The 17,146-nt window shown below is 43.4% G+C and overlaps 1 protein-coding gene across 1 annotated transcript in view; it reads left to right on the top strand.

The window, feature by feature from the left end:
- Positions 1 to 17,146, top strand: part of LOC144892624 (scavenger receptor cysteine-rich domain-containing protein DMBT1-like) — a 698,155-nt gene that overhangs the window by 645,628 nt on the left and 35,381 nt on the right. The window contains exons 8-9 of the mRNA XM_078780037.1: positions 9,394 to 9,441; positions 11,926 to 12,237. Coding sequence (XP_078636163.1) covers positions 9,394 to 9,441; positions 11,926 to 12,237 — 360 coding nt within the window. The remainder of the gene's footprint in view (positions 1 to 9,393; positions 9,442 to 11,925; positions 12,238 to 17,146) is intronic.

Below are 17,146 nucleotides of genomic sequence, written 5' to 3'. Positions count from 1 at the left end.
GCCGGAATTTACTTTATCGGCCATTTAGGACAAATATGGCGGCCGAACCACGTCACCGATGACGTCATCATTAACATATTTTATTTCCCATAGAGTTCTTTACAATGAGCCATGTCACAATTTTTTCTATTCAGCACTTTCGGAGATATGGAGGTGCTAGGTTTTTCGGTTTTTCCAAGATGGCGGCCGACCACGTGACTGATGACGTCATCATTAACATATTTTATTCCCCATGGAGAGTTCTTTACAATGAGCCATGTCTCAATTTTTTCTGTTCAGCACTTTTGGAAATATAGTGGTGCAAAGTTTTGCCGTTTTTCCAAGATGGCGGCCGACCACGTGACATATGACATCATCATTAACATATTTTATTCCCCATGGAGAGTTCTTTACAATGAGCCACGTCTCAATTTTTTCTGTTCAGCACTTTTGGAGATATAGTGGTGCAAAGTTTTGCTGTTTTTCCAAGATGGCGGCCGACCACGTGACTGATGACGTCATCATTAACATATTTTATTCCCCATGGAGAGTTCTTTACAATGAGCCATGTCTCAATTTTTTCTCTACAGTACTTTCGGAGATATAGAGGTGCAAAGTTTTTCGGTTTTTCCAAGATGGCGGCCGAACCACGTCACCGATGACGTCATCAATTGGGCACAGTCTATTCCAGGGCAAGACCAATATGTGTGCAAAGTTTGGCGATTCTACGTGCAACGGTGTAGACGCAGTGCTGCAAACAGACAGACAGACAGACAAACAGACAAACAGACAAACAGACAAACAAACGAACAGATCAACATACTTGCCGGAAATTTTTCCGGCAAGTAACAAACAGACAAACGAACAGATCAACATACTTGCCGGAAAATTTTTTCCGGCAAGTAATGAAAAATCGGTCAGAGACCGAGGACTTGCCGGAATGTACTTTTTATCGGCCATTTAGAACAAATATGGCGGCCGAACCACGTGACCAATGATATCATCATTAACATATTTTATTCCCCATGGAGAGTTCTTTACAATGAGCCATGTCTCAATTTTTTCTGTTCAGCAATTTTGGAGATATAGTGGTGCAAAGTTTTGCCGTTTTTCCAAGATGGCGGCCGACCACGTGACATATGACATCATCATTAACATATTTTATTCCCCATGTAGAGTTCTTTACAATGAGCCATGTCTCAATTTTTTCTGTTCAGCACTTTTGGAGATTTCGTGGTGCAAAGTTTTGCCGTTTTTCCAAGATGGCGGCCGACCACTTGACTGATGACGTCATCATTAACATATTTTATTCCCCATGTAGAGTTCTTTACAATGAGCCGTCTCAATTTTTTCTGTTCAGCACTTTTGGAGATATAGTGGTGCAAAGTTTTGCCGTTTTTCCAAAATGGCGGCCGACCACGTGACATATGACGTCATCATTAACATATTTTATTCCCCATGGAGAGTTCTTTACAATGAGCCATGTCTCAATTTTTTCTGTTCAGCACTTTTGGAGATATAGTGGTGCAAAGTTTTGCTGTTTTTCCAAGATGGCGGCCGACCACGTGACTGATGACGTCATCATTAACATATTTTATTCCCCATGGAGAGTTCTTTACAATGAGCCATGTCTCAATTTTTTCTGTTCAGTACTTTCGGAGATATAGAGGTGCAAAATTTTTCAGTTTTTCCAAGATGGCGGCCGAACCACGTCACCGATGACGTCATCAATTGGGCACAGTCTATTCCAGGGCAAGACCAATATGTGTGCAAAGTTTGGCGATTCTACGTGCAACGGTGTAGACGCAGTGCTGCAAACAGACAGACAAACAGACAAACAGACAAACAGACAAACAGATGAAAAATCGGTCAGAGACCGAGGACTTGCCGGAATGTACTTTTTTATCGGCCATTTAGGACAAATATGGCGGCCGAACCATGTGACCGATGACGTCATCAACATATATTATTCCCCATGGAGAGTTCTTTACAATGAGTCATGTCTCAATTTTTTCTATTCAGCACTTTCGGAGATATGGAGGTGCTAGGTTTTTCCAAGATGGCGGCTAACCCACGTGACCGATGACGTCATTATTAACATATTTTATTCCCCATGGAGAGTTCTTTACAATGAGCCATGTCTCAATTTTTTCTGTTCAGCACTTTTGGAGATTTCGTGGTGCAAAGTTTTGCCGTTTTCCCAAGATGGCGGCCGACCACGTGACTGATGACGTCATCATTAACATATTTTATTCCCCATGGAGAGTTCTTTACAATGAGCCATGTCTCAATTTTTTCTGTTCAGCACTTTTGGAGATATAGTGGTGCAAAGTTTTGCCGTTTTCCCAAGATGGCGGCCGACCACGTGACTGATGACGTCATCATTAACATATTTTATTCCCCATGGAGAGTTCTTTACAATGAGCCATGTCTCAATTTTTTCTGTTCAGCACTTTTGGAGATTTCGTGGTGCAAAGTTTTGCCGTTTTTCCAAGATGGCGGCTGACCACGTGACATATGACGTCATCATTAACATATTTTATTCCCCATGGAGCGTTCTTTACAATGAGCCATGTCTCAATTTTTTCTGTTCAGCACATTTGGAGATATCGTGGTGCAAAGTTTTGCCGTTTTTCCAAGATGGCGGCCGACCACGTGACTGATGACGTCATCATTAACATATTTTATTCCCCATGGAGAGTTCTTTACAATGAGCCATGTCTCAATTTTTTCTGTTCAGCACTTTTGGAGATATAGTGGTGCAAATTTTTGCCGTTTTTCCAAGATGGCGGCCGACCACGTGACATATGACGTCATCGTTAACATATTTTATTCCCCATGGAGAGTTCTTTACAATGAGCCATGTCTCAATTTTTTCTGTTCAGCACTTTTGGAGATATAGTGGTGCAAATTTTTGCCGTTTTTCCAAGATGGCGACCGACCACGTGACATATGACGTCATCATTAACATATTTTATTCCCCATGGAGAGTTCTTTACAATGAGCCATGTCTCCATTTTTTCTGTTCAGTACTTTCGGAGATATAGAGGTGCAAAGTTTTTCGGTTTTTCCAAGATGGCGGCCGAACCACGTCACCGATGACGTCATCAATTGGGCACAGTCTATTCAAGGGCAAGACCAATATGTGTGCAAAGTTTGGCGATTCTCCGTGCAACGGTGTAGACGCAGTGCTGCAAACAGACAGACAAACAGACAAACAGACAGACAGACAAACAGACAAACAAACGAACAGATCAACATACTTGCCGGAATCTTTTCCGGCAAGTAACAAACAAACGAACAGATCAACATACTTGCCGGAAAATTTTTCCGGCAAGTAACAAACAGACAAACAGATGAAAAATCGGTCAGAGACCGAGGACTTGCCGGAATGTACTTTTTTATTGGCCATTGAGGACAAATATGGCGGCCGAACCACGTGACCGATGACGTCATCATTAACATATTTTATTCCCCATGGAGAGTTCTTTACAATGAGGCATGTCTCAATTTTTTCTATTCAGCACTTTTGGACACATAGAGGTGCTAAGTTTTTCGGTTTTTCCAAGATGGCGGCCGAACCACGTGACATATGACGTCATCATTAACAAATTTTATTCCCCATGGAGAGTTCTTTACAATGAGCCATGTCTCAATTTTTTCTGTTCAGCACTTTTGGAGATATAGTGGCGCAACGTTTTGCCGTTTTTCCAAGATGGCGACCGAACCACGTGACTGATGACGTCATCATTAACATATTTTATTCCCCATGGAGAGTTATTTATAATGAGCCATGTCTCAATTTTTTCTGTTCAGTACTTTCGGAGATATAGAGGTGCAAAGTTTTTCGGTTTTTCCAAGATGGCGGCCGAACCACGTCACCGATGACGTCATCAATTGGGCACAGTCTATTCCAGGGCAAGACCAATATGTGTGCAAAGTTTGGCGATTCTACGTGCAACGGTGTAGACGCAGTGCTGCAAACAGACAAACAGACAGACAGACAAATGAAAAATCGGTCAGAGACCGAGGACTTGCCGGAATGTCCTTTTTTATCGGCCATTTAGGACAAATATGGCGGCCGAACCACGTGACCGATGAGGTCATCATTAACATATTTTATTCCCCATGGAGAGTTCTTTACAATGAGCCATGTCTCAATTTTTTCCATTCTGCACTTTTGGAGATATAGTGGTGCAAAGTTTTCCCGTTTTTCCAAGATGGCGGCCGAACCACGTGACCGATGGTATCATCATTAACATATTTTATTCCCCATGGAGATTTCTTTACAATGAGCCATATCTCAATTTTTTCTATTCAGCACTTTTGGAGATATGGAGGTGCTAAGTTTTTCGGTTTTTCCAAGATGGCGGCCGAACCACGTGACCTATGACGTCAACATTAACATATTTTATTCCACATGGAGAGTTCTTTACAATGAGCCATGTCTCAATTTTTTCTGTTCAGCACTTTTGGAGATATAGTGGCGCAACGTTTTTCGGTTTTTCCAAGATGGCGGCCGAACCACGTGACCTATGACGTCATCATTAACATGTTTTATTCCCAATGGAGAGTTCTTTACAATGATCCATATCTCAATTTTTTCTGTTCAGCACTTTCGGAGATATAGAGGTGCAAAGTTTTTCCAAGATGGCGGCCGAACCACGTCACCGATGACGTCATCAATTGGGCACAGTCTATTCCAGGGCAAGACCAATAAGTGTGCAAAGTTTGGCGATTCTACGTGCAACGGTGTAGACGCAGTGCTGCAAACAGACAGACAGACAAACAGACAAACAAACGAACAGCTCAACATACTTGCCGGAATCTTTTCCGGCAAGTAAAAAAATCGGTCAGAGACCGAGGACTTGCCGGAATGTACTTTTTTATTGGCCATTGAGGACAAATATGGCGGCCGAACCACGTGACCGATGACGTCATCATTAACATATTTTATTCCCCATGGAGAGTTCTTTACAATGAGCCATGTCTCAATTTTTTCTATTCAGCACTTTTGGAGATATGGAGGTGCTAGGTTTTTCGGTTTTTCCAAGATGGCAGCCGACCACGTGACTGATGACGTCATCATTAACATATTTTATTCCCCATGGAGAGTTCTTTACAATGAGCCATGTCTCAATTTTTTCTGTTCAGCACTTTTGGAGATATAGTGGTGCAAAGTTTTGCCGTTTTCCCAAGATGGCGGCCGACCACGTGACATATGACATCATCATTTACATATTTTATTCCCCATGGAGAGTTCTTTACAATGAGCCATGTGTCAATTTTTTCTGTTCAGTACTTTCGGAGATATAGAGGTGCAAATTTTTTCGGTTTTTCCAAGATGGCGGCCGAACCACGTCACCGATGACGTCATCAATTGGGCACAGTCTATTCCAGGGCAAGACCAATATGTGTGCAAAGTTTGGCGATTCTACGTGCAACTGTGTAGACGCAGTGCTGCAAACAGACAGACAGACAGACAGATGAAAAATCGGTCAGAGACCGAGGACTTGCCGGAATGTGCTCTTTTATCGGCCATTTAAGACAAATATGGCGTCCGAAGCACGTGATAGATGACGTCATCATTAACATATATTATTCCCCATGGAGAGTTCTTTACAAAGAGCCATGTCTCAACTTTTTCTATTCAGCACTTTTGGAGATATGGAGGTGCTACGTTTTTCGGTTTTTCCAAGATGGCAGCCGAACCACGTGACCTATGATGTCATCATTAACATATTTTATTCCCCATGGAGAGTTCTTTACAATGAGCCATGTCTCAATTTTTTCTATTCAGCACTTTCAGAGATATGGAGGTGCACAATTTTTCGGTTTTTCCAAGATGGCGGCCGAACCACGTGACATATGACGTCATCATTAACATATTTTATTCCCCATTGAGAGTTCTTTACAATGAGCCATGTCTCAATTTTTTCCATTCTGCACTTTTGGAGATATAGTGGTGCAAAGTTTTCCCATTTTTCCAAGATGGCGGCCAAACCACGTGACCGATGGCGTCATCATTAACATATTTTATTCCCCATGGAGAGTTCTTTACAATGAGCCATGTCTCAATTTTTTCTGTTCAGCACTTTTGGAGATTTTGTGGTGCAAAGTTTTGCCGTTTTTCCAAGATGGCGGCCGACCACGTGACTGATGACGTCATCATTAACATATTTTATTCCCCATGGAGAGTTCTTTACAATGAGCCATGTCTCAATTATTTCTGTTCAGCACTTTTAGAGATATAGTGGTGCAAAGTTTTGCCGTTTTTCCAAGATGGCGGCTGACCACGTGACATATGACGGCATCATTAACATATTTTATTCCCCATGGAGAGTTCTTTCCAATGAGCCATGTCTCAATTTTTTCTGTTCAGCACTTTTGGAGATATAGTGGCGCAACGTTTTGCCGTTTTTCCAAGATGGCGACCGAACCACGTGACTGATGACGTCATCATTTACATATTTTATTCCCCATGGAGAGTTCTTTCCAATGAGCCATGTCTCAATTTTTTCTGTTCAGCACTTTTGGAGATATAGTGGCGCAACCTTTTTGCCGTTTTTCCAAGATGGCGACCGAACCACGTGACTGATGACGTCACCATTTACATATTTTATTCCGCATGGAGAGTTCTTTCCAATGAGCCATGTCTCAATTTTTTCTGTTCAGTACTTTCGGAGATATAGAGGTGCAAATTTATTCGGTTTTTCCAAGATGGCGGCCGAACCACGTCACCGATGACGTCATCATTGAGGCACAGTATATTAGAGGGCAAGACCATTATGTGTGCAAAGTTTGGCGATTCTCCGTGCAACGGTGTAGACGCAGTGCTGCAAACAGACAAACAGACAGACAAACAGACAGACAGACAAACAAACGAACAGATCAACATACTTGCCGGAAAATTTTTCCGGCAAGTAACAAACGAACAGATCAACATACTTGCCGGAAAACGAACAGATCAACATACTTGCCGGAATCCTTTCCGGCAAGTAACAAACGAACAGATCAACATACTTGCCGGAAAATTTTTTCCGGCAAGTAACAAACGAACAGATCAACATACTTGCCGGAAATTTTTCCGGCAAGTAACAAGAGGTGGGAGTGGAGGGGAAGCTAAAGTCAGACGTACTCCTGGTGGTTTGTGGAGTGATGGCAGTGCAAAGAGAGTGAGGAAGAGAGTTTTTGATAAAGAGAGCAACTCCACCGCCAGGATGAGACTCAGGCCTATCATACCGGAGGAAGTAGTAACCACAGAGAGATAGGAAGGCAATCGGGGACGTCTTGAAGGAGGAAGGTTTCTGTGAAGCAGATTATGTCTGGTTTGTGAAGAGCAACCTGTATTGAGAGATATGTCAGGATAGAGCGAAGGCCCCACATGTTTGAGGTCTACACCATTATGGAAGAGGGAGGGGAGGTATTGGATACAAGAGAGGGGAGGGGAACATGAATAAAAGACAGTAGCCCACACAATTTGCTTGCTTCGAATTTTCGATTTCGGATTATGGGGGATCCCATGGGTGGTTAACCCCTCAACTTTGGATCCCTACTCGTCTCTTATTTACGAACCGATTGCTCTGAAACCCGATACAGTCCTTCTGCTCAATGTCCGCACAATCACTCAGGCTTCGAGACCCATCACTGGGAATATGATTGAAAATGATTATGCCATTTAAAATGTCTCTGATTCCAGACATTGATTATTTCTGATGTTAATCGAAGACGTTTAGCTTAGTGAAGAAACTCCTCACCAAAGATTATTCCTCAAGGATAATCGTGTGCTCCATGAATTAGACATCCGTGAGAATAGCTCATCTGTCTTGGTAAATAAAGTTTTTCTTACTTTAGATTCTTAATTGTAAAGGAAGACAAAACTCTGCATAATATTCAATCGCTAAGTTATTGCTGTAAAAGAGGTTTTAACTTTAATTGTTAAAAAAAGAAAGAAAACCAGTTTCCAAAAATGATAAAAGAAAGTACCTCATCTTCGAGGACAAAAGCTTACATTTTTGTCTTACTGTTTTTTTTTGGTTTTTTTTTGTATACAAGATCGAGGCTCGTGAAAGAGCGAACATTAGTCACACAGAAAGACAAACCGACACATAAAACATATAACATCGGGAGCGGTAGACAAGATGGGGAGAGAGGGGGAAGGACACAAACACAACATTTGAGAGCAGGGACCGAGAGACATGGAGACATCGAGAGATCTGAGAGAGGGCGAGGGCTTTGGGGGGGGGGGCAAGGGAAGGGGGTGGTGGGAGAGGTATAAAACATATGGACACTGCCAGGACTTCCAGGAAAGAAGTTGGAATTTCAAACAAGGTGGATCTGGGGTGAATTAGCGGGGGTAGAAAAGATCAAGGTTTTGGATGGGGGAAGATAAGAGATGGTGGTGAACAGCTGTTTTAAAGACCTGGAGGGAGGAGTGGGATTGAAGGGAGTGAGGGAGTTTGTTCCAGAGGCGGGAGAAAAGAGGAATGAAAGAGTGAAGGTAAGCAGAGAGCCGAGATTTCGGCAGTTTAACCATCAGAGGGTTGCTGGCAGATCTTGTGCGACCTGTAGGAATATTTGGGGGACAGAGCACAGAGAGAGCTGGGGGTGCAAGGCCGGAGAGGAGTCGGTAGAAGACAGAAGGACCACCTACCTGCCTGCGGTGAGTGAGTGAAAGGCCCTCAGAGATAGCTTCATCGCGGGAGATTCCAATAATTCTGAAAGCTATGGGTTCAACAGCGTGAAGCCGAGCTTGGTGTGAGGCAGGAGCACCGGCCCATAGGGGAGAACAGTATTCCATTGAGCTGCGGATGAAAGCCTTGTATGTGGTGAGGAGCTCAGGTGTGCCGAGGAAGGACTTCGCACGACGGAGGATGCCCAGTCGGCGACTGGCTTTGGAGGCCAGCTTGGAAATGTGGTTTTCCCAAGAAAGATCATGGCAGATAGTCATGTTCAAAGTGATATTTTCACGTAGTGGACATTATTATGGGATATTCTTGTCTTTCTGTAAGATATCCGTCTGGCTGGTGGTTCAAGCTGCTGTGAAGGCCGCGTGGAGGTGTTTTACTCTGGATCCTGGGGTACCGTCTGCGATGACAGTTGGGGTTTAAATGATGCACGAGTCACCTGCCACCAGCTTGGCTGTGGAGAGGCCTCTGCTGCTCCATGCTGTGCTCGTTATGGACAGGGTATCGGAAACAAGTAAAAATGCTTGTGAAATAGGAAACAAATTATCAGCAAGCCAAATGCAATGAAAATCTGATGTCTGCTCCACAAGTAACCCTCCATATCAGACGAGTTTGAGAAATGCTTGGTTTGTGTAGAATCTTTGGAATACGTATGCCGGGAACAATCCATAAAAAATGTGCAATAAACCTTTTGTAATGGTAATTTTGTCTCTGTCGGATGAAACAGATGCACAAGGGCACAACACAACACGACCAACGACCTCAACTTCTGAAGGTAATCTTTTTGCTATTATTCAAACATGAGTGAGTAAAATAAACTTCTTTCATGAAATAAGTTTTTAGATGGATCACTTAAAATGTCACAACAGGTCTTAAACTAAAACGGCACTCAGAAGAGCGAATAACACCGAGAGGCTGAACAGTTCACATTTTGTATCCCACTGATACGCCCGATATGGTTTCGGACCTGAACCAAGCTCTAATCGCCTTGTTCTTGTCACCTAACCAAATAATCCACCTAGTTTTATCATAACTCGTCCACAACTTTTTGAGATATAATGCCAAATACCCTTTTTTGCCCTGTCTCTCAGTGGTGAAGAATCGCTTTAAAATTCTCGAATCCAGATATTTCCGAAAATCTAAACATTTCATCCTTGGCATACACCAAACCTCTCCACCAAATTTCATCTGAATCTGTTCACAACTTTTTCACATATCCTGTTCACAAACAGACAAGGGCAAAAACATTTTTTCTTTCCTCTGGAATGAGTCTCACTTGCATTGTGTGGTATTGAAATCTCTTGATGTTATTGGAATCACGTGCAATGAGGCCAAATAACTTTGACAGGATGACGAAGGGTTACACAATGAAGGTTGTAGCGCATTCATTTGACCCCCCCCCCCCCCAAGGGGGTTTTCTCCCGCCCCCCTCCTTCCCCCCTCAACCGAGCGAGTTTTCCCGCCATTGCTGTCAATGGGGTTGCACGTTGAGGTGCATATAAATGTTAAATTAGCTTTATCCTGATGTTTTTCCAAAGACTTTTAATAACAAAATTAATGATAATCGCATATTGTTGATGTTATTACAAAACAATATTAATACTAATAATGTCTCACTTCCCCAAGGCTTTTTCCTGCAGTGATAACGTGTATAAATAGCTTATAGCCGGCGAAGCCGGTGTTGTGAATGAACGCGTACGTATTATGTTGAAAAGCCAGATTTTGCTGGATCCTTTGAGAATTCAAGCTTTGACGCACCAAATCACTCAATGGAGGCCGCCATCTTGCGGATGCGGAAGTATGATTTAAAAAATTGCGAAAAAGTTCAATCGGAGTTTGTTTCAGTTTCACCTGTCTTTGTTTGATTCACAATCTTATGCACCTCTAATTTGTAATTAAAATACTTTAAGACCAACCTCGTTCCCCGGACCCGCATGGGTCCTGCTTATCTTCAACGAAAATCGTCACCAAACACCGGAACCAATGAGATTCGAGCATTTGAAAAAATATTTCAAAAAAGCTTATTACCAGTACCGCGTTTCGGAGGCTGAAAACGGCATCAAATATTCTAAAATTGACGAAGAACTATTTTTTAGAAATCTCGCAGCCGGAAATATCCGAAGTTGAGACGGAATTCACCGAATTAATCAAGAAGGAAATTTTATAAATTTTAATCTCATCCAGAATGCAAATGGTGTCATTTTGAACTAGATACGGTACCTACTACACCTACCTACTACCAACTACCTAATCTACTGATGCCATAGTGATGGGTAAAATAGTGGCAAGAGGCTTCGGCTTCACCGGCTCATTGCGACTTTGCAGTCGGGTACTCGTAGTTATAATGGCGTTTCTGTGGGAGCAACGGCTTCTACAGGAAGTAAAAATATTATACACCACAAACACGAATGCTTAGCTTTTTAAACAGTCGCTAATGCTCTTTATAACACTAAATGAAGAAATTTGGAGTGATCCCGACATCCCTAAATTAAGGTGTACTTACAGAACTGAGCAAAGATCTACTGGATTCTATATAACCCACAAATGTTTGTTTAATAACATGGCCCTTTCTGCCGCTACTGTGGCATTTTTCGTAGTGAACTTTTGAAACTCGCTCCTGCTGTTTCATACGAAACTGAAAGGGAGAAGCCAAGCCAGCTGTTCCTTAATGGTTTTGAATGGAGTGCTTGCTCAAATGCTTAAACCACTGGGCGATCTCTTCACAAGAAACTTGGCAAATGAACACACACCCAATGTTCTGAAGACCCACCCATAGATCGACTGTAATCTATATACCCCAAAGAGGAATGACCGTTCCTGCCCCTCCCGGAGTCTGCGGGTGTACTAGTAAATATAAAATCGAAAATAACTATGAGTAAAAAGACAAATGTAATATCTGAAAACACAATTGGAGGCACCATTAAATAATAAATATAGCACAATATACCTCTTCACAAAAAGAAAAGCTTGAATAAAGCTGGAGAGGGAGATGCGAAGATTTAAAAGAACGTGACAAGAATGCATAATGTACTTAAAACCAGAACTGAAACAACGAAGACAGAGCAAATGCTTCCCGGTGATGGTTAATGCAGCAATTACTTTGAAGAAACGATGAAGAAAATCCTAACTATTAAAAGTCTCCACATGAGGTCAAAATGTGATTTCAGAACAATTATTTTATCAATGTCGACATGTTATGAGGCATATCAACAATGTATTAAACGAGCCAATGTTGTCCTCTTTTTGTCCTCCTTAACAGTGCTGTCTGTTCGTCTGGCTGGTGGTTCAAGCCGCTGTGAAGGCCGCGTGGAGGTGTTTTACTCTGGATCCTGGGGTACCGTCTGCGATGACAGTTGGGGTTTAAATGATGCACGAGTCACCTGCCACCAGCTTGGCTGTGGAGAGGCCTCTGCTGCTCCATGCTGTGCTCGTTATGGACAGGGTATCGGAAACATATTTATGGACAACGTTGGCTGCGACGGCTCAGAGTCTTATCTTTCCCACTGCAGGCATTTGGGTCTGGGCATTCATAACTGCAATCACCATGACGATGCTTCAACTGTTTGTCAGGGTAGGTAGTTATAGATGTAAACAAATACAAAACTCATCAATGCAGCCCACCACATCCCACAATTCAAACTACCTGTCTGCCTCACTACCTTGCTGTCAATGTGTTACCTTCTACCCTCTGTCACTTTGCTTTTCAATGAGCCAGGACGTTGTGTGCAAAAAATGCCTTGCACTTCCGTCCACCACAATTTTGTTTTTATGAACACTGTTTCCTCTAAAGTCACGTGCACCAACCTCACCCTGTTTTGACCCCTAATGTTTATTCTATTTTGCAATGTATTTAACAGAAGGATTTAAGATGATAAAAATGATCTTGACCTTTTTTTGGACAAAATCTATTCACTTTTAGCAAAACGAGAACGGCTCCAAGCACCAGTGTGAACCTGTCATACATTTCACTTCACAAGTGTGCCGTTCTCTCCATCTGTTGATCACTATCACTGATATTCACTCAATCACAGATTTATTTCCCCTTAACAAAAAGTCAAATAGACAAAATCTTCAGAGGGATCTCTTCTTTTGTATGCTGCGAGTGGCATCTTTGTCTGAGGGAACGGCTGTGCAGCTGATGCAACACCCTCTCTAGGTTATGGCAGAAATGTGGAATTTGTTCAGGGTGCCGGAGATAGCTCGACAACTCTTTATGAAAGACTGTCTTTAACACCTACGAACTTGAGGGATATCTTTGATCCAGATTTATCGTTGCGCTCCCACAGAGGTAGTACACCGAGCACGACCATATGTAAATGGACATTTCCCTTTTATATACGTATGTGTGTGTGTGTGTGTGTGTGTGTGTGTGTGTGTGTGTGTGTATGTATATATATATATATATATATATATATATATATATATATATTGTTACGGAAACGGAGTACGGCTCTTCCCCTTCGCAAGAGAGGGGTTAATCCCCCTTTTATTTTCACTGGCCGTCTCCGCTCCTGAAGCCGCCCCGCTCCCTCCACGAGGCAGGTGAGCAACCTCGTTCGAGACCGAGGACAAGATGTTATTTGCCGAGCGGATTAGCAGCCCGCGGCTCGAACCATTAACAAAAACTAGACCCGATTCTAAATGTTGGCCAAATCGTGCCACAGGTATTCAATGGGGAAATCACAAAGACGATCGGACGAGCATGAAGAAGAAGACGAAGGTAGGAAATAACAGGATTTATTATTACTAATTATGTACAAAACCAAAGAAACCAAGGAGGAAAGAAACGAAAATAATGACAGAAGGAGAAGACACAGTGCAATACTACTTATCTATACAGGCTTACTTATACCCCAGGGACAAGACACACAAAACAAACTCACGTACACAAAAGGATGGGATGGCAGGAATGGGTGGAGGGATGAGAAGGTTCAGGTCCGTGCAAACAGCAGGGCTGGAGGTGACAGCTCCGACTCCTTGCACTCTGGTTCACAGAACGGGCGACAGGGAGATCCGAAGACCGCGGCACGTCAAGGTTCGCGTGCCCGCACTGGTTGTGCTTCAGAGTGCTGGTTGGTATCGTGAGCAGGGCGTGCCGATTCTCATTCGCTTTCCTCTCCAGAACTCACTTTCTCCTCCTCAACTGAACTCTCTCAACTGGGCTCCGGTGGACTGCGGTGGGAGGCTCCGGGCGACGGGTTATATAACCACGCCCATGGAACTTTCGCGAACCTCCTCGAAAGCTCTCTCTCCGCCCTCTCAGGCCAAACCCCTCATCCTTGGTTGGTTGATCGGAGGCTGGCTCACTCCTTCTCATGACGAGGTGGAGACACGCCTTTCTTCTCCGAGCTGACCGCGTGCGTAATGGAGTTTGGGGTGAAGAAAACCGCCCAATGCACTGGCACTTCGAAGAGATGATTGGGGGAAACTTGAAAAGGGAACTATCTTCTGTCATTTGGTGCAATGCAGAGTCAACTAGTGGGAAACAGAGCCTTAAACTAACATAGAATAAGAAATAACTATTTAGAAGGGTATATGATTTTCTACGTGCATGCGATGGATTAACTAAGGGGACGACCTTTGACCTTTACACACAAAACGGAGGTATTTACAAGAATTACTACAAGAGGGTCATATTTACAAACAAAGGATTCTCAAATCCGCAACTATATATATATATATATATATATATATATATATATATATATATATATATATATATATATATATATATATTACAGACTTGGCATTGAATATGGAATATTTTTTTTTTCTTGACTTGGGTTTACTTTCTGAACTCAGTATATCAATCTGGTGAGTTTCTTTTACACTTTGGTGATTTATTTGTTGAAAGAACCATGTCACTGATTGTCTGTCGCAGCAAGAAGTCAACAACAGGATTATATCACAGGTGGCGTGGCAAAATGTACGGACAGTTGCATTTGATGATTGGCTTCACAGTCGGCTACACAAGGGTTGTTGCGTTCTGTATTAGTGGAAAACAACTGCTGCACGTCTCCAAAAGTTATTGCCGCTTCCTCTGGAGATGGTCCGTCAACTCGACAATGCTGTTTGTCATGGAGTGGTGGCTTTACGAAATTACGGCATGAAACAGCGTGCTATTGCTCGGCAGTATGGCATCACTCAAGGTCAGGTGTCAAAGATCCTGAAACGAAATGCTCAGAGGGGTGTCCCTACTCCAATACCGAGGCCAGGACGTCCCCGCAGAACCACAAGGAGGGATGATCGCCAGCTGCACCGGTTAGTCCACAATGGCCGTACAAAGTCAGCTAATCGGCTTAGGGCTGAGTGGCAGCAACTGACAAATGTGCCTGTATCCAGAAGGCTAGTCAACCAACGACTGGTTCAAGCAGGCTATCGTGCCAGGCATACCATGAGAAAGCCACGCCTGACCAGACAACACAGCCAGTGCCGATTGTAGTGGGCCAGAGAGCATCGTCAATGGCAGCCAGGACACTGGAATCACGTGATCTTCAGTGACGAGTCTAGATTTCTGGTCTATCATCAAGATATGACGTCATATATGTATATATATATACGTCATATATATATATATATATATATATATATATATATATACATACCAATCCGATATACCAATCCGAGTGCGCAGACAAGTAAGTGCATGAAGCCTACAACAAAGATTGTATAGTGCCAAGAGTCCAAGCTGGAGGTGGTGGGGTGACCGTTAGGGCTGCTTTTCATGCAGGGGGCAAAACTGACCTGGTTGTTCTGAATGGAAACCTGAACCAGTTCAAGTACAGGGCCATTCTGGAAGAAACATTGCTTCCATTTGCTCTTGCAGCCTTTCGAGGAAACTTTGTCTTCCAAGATGACAATGCACGGCCTCATCGTGCTCGCATGATCCAACACTTTCTTGCTGACTGTGGTGCAGAGCATATGGAGTGGCCTGCCATGTCCCCGGATATGAATCCGATAGAGAACTTGTGGGCAGAATTTGGGGCAGATTTGGGGCAAATGTGGGCAGATCCCTTTGCTGTCCAGAAAGAACATCAGGGCAAGACTAAAGTTTGCCAATGAACACTGAGGCAAAGACCAGCACTTCTGGAACAATGTGCTCTGGAAAGATGAGTCAAAGGTAGAGCTATTTGGCCACCATACCTGAAGACATGTTTGGCGAAAACCAAAGACAGCATTTGACCACAAGAACCTGATACCAATTCTAAAGCATGGTGGTGGAAATGTTATGGTTTGGGGCAGCTTTGCTGCATCAGGGCCTGGGCATCTCACCATCATAGAATCCACGATGAATTCTTCATTGTACCAGAGGCTGCTTGAGGATAATGTGAGGCCATCTGTCTGAGAGTTGAAGCTCAACCGAAGGTGGACCTTGCAACATGACAATGACCCTAAGGCCTAAACATACCAGTATATCCACCAAGGAATGGCTGAAAAGAAAGAAATGGAGGGTTCTGGAATGGCCAAGTCAAAGCCCCCCGGAGCTAAATCCCATCAAGACGTTGTTGGGGGATTTGAAACGTGCTGTGCATGCAAGAAACCTCTCAAACATCGCACAGCTGAAAGAATTCTGCATGGAGGAGTGGGTAAAAATTTCTCCCAGTCGATGTCAGAGACTGGTAGACAGTTATAAGAAACGCCTCCTTGAGGTTGTTTCTGCCAAAGGGGGCAATACCACCTATATTAGAGCCAAGGGTGTACTTACTTTTTCCACATTCGAAATTTGCATTTATGTTTATTTAAATTATACAATGGACTACAAAATGTAAATGTTTCATGATATTTGCTATATTATATCACCTTTATCTGTCAATATTGTTGAAATGAAGATCAAATAGTTGTATGTTGAAATATGTTGAAAAAGTCAAAACTTTACTTGGGGTGTACTTACTTTTTCACGTGACTATGTATATATATATATATGTATATATATATATATAGTGAAAGCTCGTGCGAATGGGCTCGTTGGACGGAAGCCCCAAGAATCGCTCCAACCGAGGACACCACAGCCGGAGATGATCGCGGCAGGGACGACGATCAATGACGTGCACGTAGCAGGAACCAGAGGAGCGTGCAGTATGCAGGAGCTAAGCGAGCGAGGGAGAGTATAGCAGGAGACCAGCGTGCGCGTCAGAGCTCGCTCGCAAGAACCCAGCAAGTGAGAGAGCGGGGAGTCTGGGCCGGGTTTTATAACCCCCCGAAACCGCACTCAAATGTTCCATGGCCCTCAATTGGCCACCTGGGGTCACGTGTCGTGACAGGCCCTCATTGGCTACTCCCTTGGCCACTCCCTTTAGCTCTCATTGTTTGCAGCCCCTCATTGGCCACTCCCTTGGCCACTCCCTTTAGCTCCTCCTTCGGGCTTGCAGGGCCTGGCTTAGTCCTGGCGATCATCGCCTTTATTGAACCCTATGATACCTCTCCCCACCGTTCCTCCCATTGGGGTCCGTGATTGCGTCTGGATCCCTCTTCTGGTACAC

Source organism: Myxine glutinosa, chromosome 6 (genome assembly GCF_964187855.1).
Source record: "Myxine glutinosa chromosome 6, kmMyxGlut1.1, whole genome shotgun sequence".
Classification (NCBI taxonomy): Eukaryota; Metazoa; Chordata; class Myxini; order Myxiniformes; family Myxinidae; genus Myxine; species Myxine glutinosa.
This window is presented reverse-complemented; position numbering and strand designations above follow the sequence as displayed.